This window comes from Mesocricetus auratus, unplaced genomic scaffold (genome assembly GCF_017639785.1).
Source record: "Mesocricetus auratus isolate SY011 unplaced genomic scaffold, BCM_Maur_2.0 Super-Scaffold_6723, whole genome shotgun sequence".
Classification (NCBI taxonomy): Eukaryota; Metazoa; Chordata; class Mammalia; order Rodentia; family Cricetidae; genus Mesocricetus; species Mesocricetus auratus.
The window spans coordinates 5,991,468-6,003,957 of NW_024429183.1; the positions used below are offsets into that span (position 1 = coordinate 5,991,468).

The 12,490-nt window shown below is 44.3% G+C and overlaps 1 protein-coding gene across 2 annotated transcripts; it reads left to right on the forward strand.

Moving 5' to 3' along the window:
• The first annotated feature begins 581 nt into the window (after positions 1-581).
• Positions 582-12,233, forward strand: Mphosph6 (M-phase phosphoprotein 6). 2 transcript variants are annotated; one of them, XM_005073073.4, is made up of 5 exons: positions 582-726; positions 4,016-4,128; positions 8,632-8,722; positions 10,496-10,590; positions 10,987-12,233. In XM_005073073.4, exons 1-5 carry the CDS (start codon positions 604-606, stop codon positions 11,117-11,119), a joined length of 555 nt encoding a protein of 184 aa, XP_005073130.2. In that variant the 5' UTR covers positions 582-603; the 3' UTR covers positions 11,120-12,233. The 2 variants fall into 2 exon arrangements, with proteins under 2 accessions (XP_005073130.2, XP_040592156.1); XM_040736222.1 differs by lacking the exon at positions 582-726 and adding an exon at positions 851-1,058.
• Positions 12,234-12,490: the final 257 nt, after the last annotated feature.

The following is a 12,490-nucleotide window of genomic DNA, read 5'->3' on the forward strand; positions in this document are numbered from 1 at the left end:
TTTTCTTCCTGTTTAAAAGGGAAATTCTCCAAGCTCAAAGATGCACAGCAAACAGGTGTATTATCAGTTTTCTGTGCAGCGATGCTACAGGGCAACGTCACTCCCAACAATTGGCTTGTGGTCACCTCCTGCACTCTGTGGCTGGGCTCAAGGGCTCCTGGGACTTCTAGAAAACGAGCTACCTACGGAGCAGGCCAGTAATGTTTTTAAACCTTTTAAACTCTGGCAGCAACCTCAGCGGCTTATCAGCAAGGACTCTACAGACAGGGCGCTTAGGGGTCCCCTGGAGTCGCGGCGCCCGGAGGCCCCGCCCACAGCTCCAGCGGCCTCCCGTTAATCTGCCTTCCTGAGGTAAACCCTCGCCTCCCGTGGCAGCCCGGGTTCTTACCACAGCTCCCTGGGGAGAGACGCCCTGCGCGCCAGAGGAGCCGAGCGAGAGAAGCTAAACCAACCCCTGAGCTCCAGGCACGTGGCCGGGGCAAGACCGGGTACCGGGACGGGGCAACGCGGGAGGGTGTGGCCATAGGGGTGGGGCAAAGGCGTGAGGCGGGGCTAAAAACTGCGGCGAGAGAAGGCGACGTGGCGAGAGGCGGGGCACGTTTAATGCGACGTCACGCTCCGCGCTTGACAGTGCGCAAGCGCCGTGGCGCCGGAGCCTCTGGAAAAGTACCCAACATGGCGTCCGAACGCAAGACTAAGTTATCCAAGAACTTGCTGCGCATGAAGGTGCGGGGGCTAGGGGTTGCTGGGGTGTCGGACGGGGCGGCTGAGCTCCGAGATGTCCCGAAGTGACTCGGGCCGAGGCGACGGGCAGGCTGGACCCCAGATTGGCCCTGGCTGACCGCAGCCCGCGTATCCATTCATTCGTTCCGCCTACGGGCCGTTGGGCACCTGGGGTGAGATTATGATGAGGCAGACTCGCCTGAAGCCCGTAGTGGGGACGGAGCTTGCACAAACATAAGAACCTGCTGTGACTGCTGAAGGGGTAGGGCCGCCTGGGAACTTAGGCGTCTCGCGAGAAGTGGTCCTTAAAAAGAAACAACGTGAAAGGATCTCAGGTAGTATCTAAACTAGGGCAAGTGAGTTCAGAAGTCTAAGGGGGAGAAAAAAACATTGCGGACATTTCCAAGAACAAAAGGTAGCTCGGATGTCGGAAAGAAAAGGAGCATAAAACTAAACTGGAAAAATTAGTGGTCACAGCACCCAAGGAACTTTGTGACCCAGACTGAAGTTTTTTGTTCCCCATTATCTTATGAGCAGTAAGGAAACTGTTATGTCCAGGAACAGTCTCATGAGTTGTTACCTATCAAGGCTACACTAACTGTCCTGTGGATAATAATTAATGAGAGAGAAACTCAGCCCCACAACACAAACTTACAGTCAGAAAGGCCAACTAAAAGGTCCTGTGTTCTGGATGAAAGTTGACATTGTGGTGGGAATGAAGATAACTTTAAGTGGGGTGAAATGAGTTGTTCATCAGCTTTTAAACAAAACCTTTTTAAAAGGTTTATGCTTATTTTTCTTTATGTATGCCTGTATGCCTTTAATATACACCATGTGTGTTCCGGTGCCTATGAAGGCCAGAAGAAAGTGTTAGAACCCCGGAAACTGGAGTTGTAAGCTGTTAGATGTGGTTATTGAGACCTCTACAAGAGCCAGAAGTCTTAGCCACTGAACCAACTTTCCAGCCCAATGTTTTTTAAATTTGATATTGAACAGTAGCAGCTTGGTGGTACCCATTTGTAATCCCAGTTGCTTAGCAAGTTTGTGGCCAGCTTGGACCAGACAGGAGACCCTGTCTCAAAGTGTCAAAAAGACCACAACATCAGAAACCTGAATCAACCTAACTACCATCTGAAAAGGAGAGTGAGGGTTAAAGTCACATGAATTAAGATGGGGAAAAGCTAAATCTTGAGACTTAAATAACAGTAATGGAACATATTTATAGTCCTTCCTGTATTCAGACATTGTTCTTGTTTCATATATAATAAGTCACTTAATTCACACAGTAACATTTGAAGTAGCCACAGTCATCTCCAATGACACCTGAGGTGTCTGAAACAGAAGTAACAGCTAAAAAGACAGTATAGTTTAGCCACACAGTACACTGTAGCGTTTCTGTTGTGTACCCCTAGGATGATGTGGCTTTCTGGGAGTGGTGGCCCATTACCCCCACCACAGTGGAGTCTCCTGTTACGTATGGCTGGCACAGGAAAAGGTCAGAATATACTGTTTCTGATGGGTGGTGTCAGATTCCCACCATCTTAAGGGTGGTTCATTAAGCTAAACCTTTTTAAGGTGTGGGCCGTCAGTGAGAGCAGCGGCGTTTCCAAGAAAAGGAAATAAGGAATGAATGTGTACTGTTTTGAGGGTCGGGGAGTAAGCTTTCCCTGGAAGCTTTGAATGCAGCTGAGTTGGCCTGCAGCTGGGAGTGTACAGAATGAGGATGGAGGGAGGGCAAGCTGCCCCCAATTTAGTTTGGGAAGTACTTCTTTCTGTAGGTGAGCGAAGTTTGAGTCTTTACCAGTTTTAGCAGTTTGTAATCATACTGATTGCAGAGAATTGGAGTGGACCTGGAACACTGAGTAGTCTTAGCTCTTGGAATAAACCCAATGAGCCTGTGCTAAGCAGTCAGGGTGGACACTAAAAATCTGCCTCTTGGCTTGAAAATAATTAAAGCAATTATTTCCCCTCACCCAAGTGAACAAGATCAGGTGTGTGGGAGAGCATTGCCCGTGTTCTGTTTATCTTAGCAGCTGTATTGGCAAAGACCTTGCTGGTGGGACAGAAGGTAATGTGCACAACTAGAGTAGTGTCCTGGGAGAGGGCATGGAGCGGAGGTGCTTAGGGAACCCGGCTAAGGTGGCTGTTCAGGTAAAGCTAATAGGGCAAGTATGACAGCATTGGACATTTAATCCTGAGTCACTTGTCTTAGGAACTTTTTGATTAAAATTTTAAAATTATGTGTATGAGCATTTTTGCCTACTTGTATATCTGTACCACATGAGTGCCTGGTGCCCAAGGAGGCCAGAATAGGATGTCAGGTCCCCTTGAACTGGAGATACAGAGGGATGTGAGCCCCAGTGTAGGTGCTAAGAGTCCAGCCTGTCTTCCCTGGAAGATCAACCAGTACTCTTAACCACTAAACCATCTCTCCCGATCCGTTTTTATTATCATCATCATCATCATTATTATGTTATTTCTTTTGTGTGTGTGCCATGGCACATATAGACAACTTACCAGTGTTGTTTCTCCTTCTAAGTGGGTCCTGAGGACCAAACTCGGGTTGTCAGCCTTGGAGACAAGCATCTTTATCCCAGGACTGTCAGTATTCTTGAATTCCTCTGGCTGGGGCAGCTATTTAAGATGGAGTTATTTTTGGTGGGAGAGAATGATGTGGATAGAAGGTTTGCCAGGGTAGAGATGGTATTTGTTTGCATTTTGGGTTCTTTTCTGGACATTAGGACAGGGCTTGTTACCCTTTGTAAGGGGCAAGATAGCAAATGTTCTAGGCTTGTAGGCCAGTGAGGACTCATGTACTACTGAGCTCTGCCATTGGTGCCTAGAATTGAATCAGCATGACTATGCCTGGTAAACTGTAGACCATAGAGAGCCCTCCTGAGGGCTGTGGTTTCCCCCAGTCTGCTCTGGACCCTCAGTTTGAGTGAGGGAAATAAAATTGCTAGTTCTAGAGTGTGTCCTAAGACTGTCAAGTAAATTGAACACCTTCCTAAACCTAGATGTGCTTTATTCATAGCCATAGTGTGTTCTGTTCTCTATCCAGGGTAGATGTGTGTGACTGTTTGCCTTAAAGTTTCTGCTGAGGAAAAATGGAAGGTTAGGGCAGTTAGGATTACACCAAGGGGCAACCTTGGACCACAAGGGAGTCTGGAAAACTAAAACAAGTCCAGGTTCATTGATTTTCAGAGGACTGTTGCTGAACTCTGCCAGCTGGCCTGTGTATCCATGGTACAGATGAGCAAAGGCACTGAGACAGCTCCCTTTTCTTTGACAGTTCATGCAAAGAGGCCTGGACTCGGAAACCAAGAAACAACTAGAAGAGGAGGAAAAGAAGATGATCAGTGATGAGCACTGGTACCTGGATTTGCCAGAGTTCAAGGAGAAAGAGTAGGTTTATTGGGGTTTGTAACAGTGGTTTGGGAAGCCCTGTAAAGCTGACTCATCCTTCTAGTGCAGTGCTTCTTTTTCTTCTAAGAGCTATGAGCCTGTGTGTGCTCCACATGGGCTCAACAAAGACCCAAAGCTGGATTGTTATACGGGCAGGCCTCAACTGCTTTGGCAGGCCAAGGGCTGTTTGTTTGTTTGTATCAGTACTACACTGAATGCCGTTCATGTCACAAACATCGCTATATTGATAGTTTGTCCTGAACTAAGCATTTCATTTCCCTTAGTTAATAAATACTCACAGAAACCCAAGCATACCCACCGTCATTGTGTCCTTTGCTGTTGAGGAACTGGAGCTTAAGAGGGTTGTTTTTCCCAGAGCCAACTGCCTGGAGGGACAGAAGCTGGGTAATACCTAAGGTAGTCTTTTGTTCTGCTTCCAAGCCTGTCTAGCACTTGAAAGAGTCTTGGGTTGGACAGTGGTAGATTCACCCCCATCTTTTTGTCTAAATCCTGGAAGTTGTGTAGCATTTTAGCTTGTTCGTTTTCTTACCTCAGCATGGTATATTATTTATCTATGCTTTTGTCAAATGGATAAATGTTTTACCTACTGTTTTTAGGTACATATATGTCTTTCCCTTTTCCCCCTGTTAACTTGCAATTTAGTTAGCTGTGTTGTTATTATTTATTTCTTTATTTTGCTTTATCTACTCCTTTAGGATGGTGACATATTTTCCTAGGAAGAGAAAGTCCAGATTCCCCAGAGAAGTGACTTTTTAATCTGTGTGCTTCTTACAGGCTCAAACTGTCGATCAAGATGAAAAATTTTCAAGAGATAATATACATAGGAGTGTGCATGGGGACTAACACAGATGGCGAGGCTAGGGATAATGTGACCAGGAGTGTGCAGGGGGGACTAGTATTGATGAGGAACAGTCATTGTATGTGTTGGTTGAGTTTGCACAAAGTCTTTCAGTTGTTTGCCAAAGGGTAGGACAGTTCAGCCTCATTTGGGATATGATTTTTTTTTTCTAATACAGCATATTGTTCTCGGAAGATAACTTGGGTTTCCTTTCCTGGGAAAATAAGGCATAAATAACTTTTCGCTGTCTTATCCCCATGACATAGAGGGAAGCTGTGAGATGAGAGCATGGTGTAGGAGCTAACTCTCTGCTGCAGGGCACAGCAGCCTAGGAGATCCAGAACTCCAGCTTCTGTTTCCTTTCCTTCCGTTATTTGATGGGTTACTGGATAGAAGATGAGAGCAGATGTCTCAGGAAAGCACTGACTTGTCCATTCCGGGTACAGCTTGCTATGTGTTTTAGCAGATGCTTCTCATCAGCAGGGTTAGTTTCTTTTCTCTAGTTAGCTAAGGGCAAGTTATATTTTTGCTTTTTAATTAAAAAAATGATTACTGTTTCCTATTAAAATGTCAGGAATTGCTATAATTTCTGAACATGAAAACCTTCTATTTTTTGTGTCAGGAGAGGAAGAGGTCTTAAACTCCCAGTCCTCCAGCCTGTACCTACTGAGTGCTGAGATTATAGACATGTTCCAATTCCATAATTTTTATTAATAGTTTGTGGCTATGAGACATTAGGGCGGCTGACTAATTTGTTCCTCTGGAGTTAATATGTCCTTGAAATGGATTCCATCATTCTGTTCTACCAGTAAGATCTAGTGTACGGAATTATTCAATAAAGAATATCTTCATGAAAAAAAAGTAATTTGTGGCTATCTTTATAAAAATGTAGCCCTGCATTGTTTCTAATATCTTTGATTTGGGCCATAGGTCAGTTGCTAAGTACTCTTACCACCTCTGTTTTCCCAGTTTGTATAAAGTTGATAATACTCCACTGTTTCTTCTGGAGTGCTGACCATATTTTCAGCAGTGAAGTGGTGTGGGGTCTGAAGTATTCTTATCCAGAAGATTTTCAGAAAGATCCTTGTTCTGTAGTAGGTACAGGACTGTACTCTGTCTTTGAAGCAGGGCCTTACTCTGCAGCCCTTGCTAGTCTCAAACTCAGCCCTCCTGCTTCAGCCTTTGGGTCACAGTGTCCCCATCATGCCCATGGCAGTTTCCTTCTTCAGACAGTTTTGTTTTTCCTTGATTGTAGAATTCATATCTGGTACTTTCCTGCAGTTTCCACTTACAGTTTGGGTTTCTTGATTGTTTCTTTTGCATTCATATTTTCATTGAAATTCTGAGGTATGTTTCATAAATGTATGTTTATAATACATTTTTAATTATTAAAATACTTTTTCCCTGACTCCATCATTTATTTTTCCTGCTCCCTTGCATGTCTAGTGATTTGTGTGTGAGGGTGACTATTGCTGATTCTCTAAGTTGAGTTGTTTTCATTAATCTAGTGGATTTTGTTCCACTAGACAACCGACTGACATACCAGGAAGCTTACTGTTGGTTACAGTGGGTTTTCTCATCTTTGCTCTGGCTAAATTAGCCATACTCAGGGTGTGGGCTTTCCTGCTAGGTATAATAGGGACTCTTGATCTCTTCTCTGACTGGACAGACCTCAAGTATCCCCTTGTTCCTTTCAGGCTGCAGTGTTTGTTGTATGTATATGGCCGAGCACACTTTTATTTCCCAAATACTATAGGCTAGAAAATGCCCCTACCCCAGATAATAAATACCCAGGGTACATTGTAAATAGAAATTGTTTTCTGACGTGCTATTCTGGTTTTCATTGCTGTGATGAAGTGCCTGAGGCTGGTGTCCTAAGAAGGAGAGATTTATCTAGCTCAAATTCTGGAACATCAAGGGCATGGCACTGGTATCAGTCCAGCTCTATCAAGAGCCTAGTGTGAAAGGATTTCTGAGAGTCAAAGGTGGCAGGAAGCCAGAGACTCAGGTCGGGCTTTTATGACACCCACTGTCGTGAGAGTGAACTCTAGAGTCCAGGTTTTGTTTTGTTTTATTTTCCTGAATGCAGTGTCCCTGGTGATTTCCCCACTAGGCCCCACATCTTAAAGGCTCCATCACTCACATGGCCTCACTGGAGACCAGGCCTCCACCACACGAACCCTTGAGGGACCAACCATAACTCTTGTAAAAGAAGCCAAGAAGAAAGAAACCTTTGACGACAGAAGCCAAAGATAATTAATTGTCAGGGATGAAGGGTGGGGGATGGTGAGGGATACAGTCCTTCTCCAGCCTTGGTTTTGCACCGCTAAAGGATTTATGCTGTGAGAACCTGAATTTGCAGCATCTTAAGCTGGCAACTTTGAAGTAATCATCACCAGAGCACTGGCCTCCCCTGAGCATCTATCTGGTCATTAGCTGTGAACTCACCCTGTGGCTGTGCAACTTAATATTCAGCCAGAGCTCTATTCAGAGACCTCACAGCAGGTCTCAGATTCCATTGTCTCTTTCTGTCTTCCTGACCCGTGTATTCCAGTCACCTCTGTGGTCCTGAACTTGGGTTTGCCTCTCCAATTCGGCAAGGCTGGCCTCTGTTCTGCTCCCTGCTCCTGATGGAGAACTTGCTTCACTTGGCATTTCTTCACAGTTGGCACAGCCCAATGCTTTCAGTAGCTCATTGTGGAAATATTTGTGTTCAGTTTTGTCTTACTGGCTATTGTGTTGCTAACTGAGTGTGGTTCCTCCCTTCCTCCCTCTCTCTCTGGAATGGGATGACCTGTGTTTTTGCCCCTGTGTGGTATAAATGTTTTCTTTTCTAACACCATGTCTGTACCAGGATGCCCATGAGAGCAGAGCTTCTTCCCTTCCTAGCTGTCCCCAGCCCCTGGACACACCTGTGCGTGTTTGTGGGCATTGGCTGAGGGGGTAGTTCTTGATGAGAAACAGAGCAGGACCCCATGAAGGAGTCGAAGGCCTTTGCTGGCTTGCTGGAGAATGTGTGTGTGCACCTTGGATTTGGGTCACTCTTAGAGACAGACATCCTGGGGTCTGTTCTCCGGAGCTGTCTGTGCTTTCACTTGCCCAACATCTCAGCAGCTGCAGTTTGTTTTGTAGTATCATTTCCGTCCTGCTGGTCCAGCTTTCCTGATGTCTCAAGCCCTTCTCTGCAGAAGCATAAGCCATCGAGGCCAGTCTTCTGTCTTTAGTGTTCATAGCCAAGAGCTCCGCCCAGTCCTGCCTCTTGTGAGAGCTGCCCGGCCTGATGTTTCCTCCCTGTCCTGTGCTTTGATTGTTGTTCTTGCGTGGGTATTTAATGAGCACCTGGGGTTGTACAAGAGTCAGGTATTTTGTTTCTGCTTTGGAAAGCTCAAGTTTATGGAGAATTCCTGAGGTGTGATGTAATTACTTGCAGAGATTAGAGGAAGCCATGCCTGAACCCATGGCTCTCATCTTCCAGTGCCCTTGCTGGCTGGATCAGCTTTTGCTTCTAACCCTGTTTAGAGATCTCACTGTGCTGTTGCTTCCTCTGAGACCAGGAAGATGGATTTCCATACAGGCTTGACCTCTGCTTCTCCACTTTGTTGTAAGCAAATGCAGTGTTAATACAGGTTTCTTATCCTGCTCAGGAGTTTCATCATAGAAGAGCAGAGCTTCTCACTATGTGAAGATCTTCTCTATGGAAGGATGTCATTCAGAGGATTTAATCCTGAAGTCGAGGTATTAAAGATAATTGCTTCAATTTTTAAATTTTTTTTACAATTGAATTTTTTTCCTGCCAATAATTGAGCGTCAGTCTCTCCCCACCAGGTACCATTTCTCCTCATTATATGAAAAATAACAAGTCTTGAAATATTGCCATAGCTATTTAAAGAAATTGCAGCGTGGCAGTCTGGTTTTATGGAAGAATTGAGTGGGTAATTTAATATAGCGGTGTGCAGTCCCTGATGCTGCCACTGTGTTAGTTTCAACTCGGTCTTTTACAGGAATGTCACGACTATTCATACGATGCTGTTATGAGAAGTTATTTTCCAGCATGTGTAAATGTCTCTTTCTTAATGGAAAAATGCTATTTAAAAATGGTGTCATTTGACTTAGTAATGGAGTAATGGACAGGCCTTAATCCAAGCTGTTAAATAGATTGTTTTTTGTTTTTTGTTTTTGTTTTTGTGAATCAGTTAGAAAGTCTGTTTGGAAAATAAATGTTCACCTTGTGACTGGGCTATTGCTTCAATCTCCTGACTCAGCGTCACAGAAAAGCAGGCCTTTACTTTGTCACATTTACAAGCCCTCTTGTGCCCTTGTTGGGAGCCCTCCTGTGGCTTGGTCCACACAGATGTGTGCTGTAAACCTTTAGCTTGTACCTCTTCAGCCATAGTTCTTCAATCTAGGCAGTGACACTGGGGCTAGCTTGTATGCTGGCTGTCCTGGACATTAAAGGAGGATCTAGACTACCCCCCAAGCCTCTGGCCTCCACCCTCTAAATGCAGTAGCACACCTGCTTCCTTCAGCTCAACTGAAGCCATTGTCATCTGTGCCCTGGTGGGTGAGATGTCCCCAGAAGAGAATCACTTTTTTGAATGCCTCTGAAAAACCACGGTCACCTAAGCATACACTTAAGTTTATTTAAAGATAGAGAGTTGGTTATGGGGGCAGTGTTTTTGTTTAGGAAATACACATGGAATGTACATTATAACCAAAGTGTTATATTTATACAGAGTCCATACTAATCATGTTTGTGTTAGTACTCATTTTCTCTGCCCCAGCCTCTTTTAAGCTTTAAATGGGCAGGAGACTGAGGCAAAAGGAAGGAAACATTTGGGGTTTATGACAAAGAATGGGGTTTAGGTGGGCAAGCCCCCCAAAGTGCCTCCTCAGTGGGAAAGTCCAGATATAACACCTCAGAATTTGGTATGAGAAATGGTCAAGAAATGACCAGAGTCACTGGACTCCAACATGGACTCTGTTCTCAGAGAGGTTTTCATGAGTCCTGTACGTGTCTGTGAAGGCCTGCATTCTCAGCCCCCCTTTGTTACACAGAAACTACTGTTTGTCAGAAAATCACAGTGATCAGTAGGGTTGTGAGAGAAAGATGAAGGAGAAGTGCTCGGGGACATTGGGATACATGTCCACCCTGTAGTGCTGGGGAATGAAGGGGGAGTGCTGAGGACTTAGAGATACACTGTCCACCCTGGAGTGCTGGGGAACCTTCTCCTTTTTTTACTTTTGCTTTCCCCTGTCACTGTTAGCCATGTGCCCCCTTTACTATGAGTGACGAGTAGGGTGTGTGATCTAAAAGATGGCTTACCTGACACCGAGCCAGCTGTTCTTAGGACTCCCAGGTGGTGCTGTTGGCAATTGTGGCATGAAGCTTTGCACAGAACCCCTTGTGAGTTTTGCCTAGTCTCACAAGGGGTTCCACTGTCAGAAAAACGACCTTGACACCAGCCCTTCCCAGGCCTCCCTGATGGCCAGCACTGGTGTATTTTTCAGAAGTTAATGCTTCAGATGAATTCTAAGAACAAAGCAGCAGCAGAAGAAGAGGAGACAGTGGAGGTGGATGTGTCAGATGAAGAAATGGCGAGAAGGTAACTATGCTGTAGGAGCTGTTGTAGCATTCTCCCGGTGTCCTGACTGCACAGTCCATGGAGCTTTACACCTAGTGCACAGTGGGAAGATGTATGTGCACACTGCCTGCTCCTAATGGGCCCAATGGCTTCATGCTGGGGCACACTGGCGTGAGGGCTTCACCCCAGTGCTGCCTCCGGTGACTGCAAACGTACTTCTCAGTTTGTTTGGGGGATAAGAAACAAAACCAGCAGAGAATTTAATCATCCTTAGCCAACTGCATGGATTTTTAACTCATGCAATCTCTTTTCATCATAAATTTTGTTTTTCTTGTTGTATTTGTCTTGATGCTTTTGGCAAGCCTTATTCCTACTTTTTTATTTGAAATTAAAGTGTGCTGTGTATCACCCTAACAGATATGAGACTTTGGTGGGAACAATTGGAAAAAAGTTTGCCAAGAAGAGGGACCGAGCCAATTACGAAGAAGATGAAAATGGAAATATAAAACCCATTAAAACAAAGAAGATGTTCCTAAAGCCCCAAGATTAAAATGGATGCCTCAGATACAGCAGCTGCCTGTGAACACACCATGGTTTGAAGTCATCCTTGTGGTGTCTGTAGTAGTTAATACTCCAGTGTTTACCTGTAAAGAAGTGCATAATTTTGGTAATATGCTGTTCTTGAAACAGATGTGTAATGGATGTTATACATCCTTTTTATGGTATTCTTAAGGGTCTTCAAATGTGTGGGCACACACCGCTCCCTAGATTTTTGACCTGATTTTGATTTGTGTGTATGTACACACAGACAGGACACATATGAACAGCTCTCTAGTTATTGTCCTGGAATGACTGTTAGAAACTAATTATTGCCATTGTTTCAACTGCCTTTATATTTATAATCTACTTTTTGAATCATGTCAAGTCAATTCATACATTCACTTTGGACTCAAATATTTGAGAACTTTACAGAAGTGACTCACCAGGAGCAGATATGCCTCTCCAACCTGAACAGTCTGCATGCTGCTGGGTCTTTCTCATCTATGGTAGTGTGGTTTTTGTTTATTTAACACAGTCACTTTGGATATTTTTCTAACATTCTGTAATAAACATCTGTTTTCATATACTTTTCTGTTTTTTACACTTTGAAACAATTTTAAGTCTTACTTGTAATACCACCTTATGCAAATAATAACTTAAAAAGACTGACCATTAGTTGAGAATATACTGATATGTAAGATTAAACCACAAAAGGTTCCCTTGTGTCGGTTAAGAACAATTACATTTTTAGGGTTCAGCTGGGTAGAATTTAGCACTGACTAGACCCTGTTCTAAGTACATCAGCACATGGAGTCTGTACATCTGTCTGTCTGTGTGGAGGTGCATGCTGAGGACTTCTGACGTTTTGTTGTCGGTGATAAGGAGTTGCCTTTCTCCGGATCTCTTTAGACTCCATCTGTTGTTTGACCTCAGCTCTGTGAGTTGTGTGTTGACTTTGCCATCCAGTCAAGAATACTCAGGTAGGCCTATGACCAAAGAGACACAGTGAGTCTCCTAGAAACTGATCCTGTACCAGCTGGAATTTTGCTCACTTTGAAGATACTTTTTGTACCACAAACATTTGCAGTTTATTAAATAGAAATAAATATGAATTTCTTATGGCAGTGAGTTGAGTTGTATTTAGAAGCATTGTTTGAGTGTCAGCTGTGTGATCCAGGGGTGATCTGTAGCAGATACTGAGCTCTGCCTTCTCAAATTCAAATTTTCCCTGTGTATGGTGATCCTTAGGTATGGAGGAAGGCTTTGTTTTAGGAGTTCTGGGGGATACCACGTCTGAGAATGCATAAACACCTAATAGATAGTAGTACAGTGTGTGCACCATTCCCAAATTAAAAGTAGTGCTGAGCTGTAGCACACATCT

Excerpts from the sequence above, each read along its gene's own strand:
- Mphosph6 (XM_005073073.4), top strand. The coding sequence starts at position 604 with ATGCGACGTCACGCTCCGCGCTTGACAGTGCGCAAGCGCCGTGGCGCC. Across the intron at positions 4,129-8,631 it reads CCAGAGTTCAAGGAGAAAGA|GAGTTTCATCATAGAAGAGC; the intron begins GTAGGTTTATTG and ends TATCCTGCTCAG. Across the intron at positions 8,723-10,495 it reads GATTTAATCCTGAAGTCGAG|AAGTTAATGCTTCAGATGAA; the intron begins GTATTAAAGATA and ends TGTATTTTTCAG.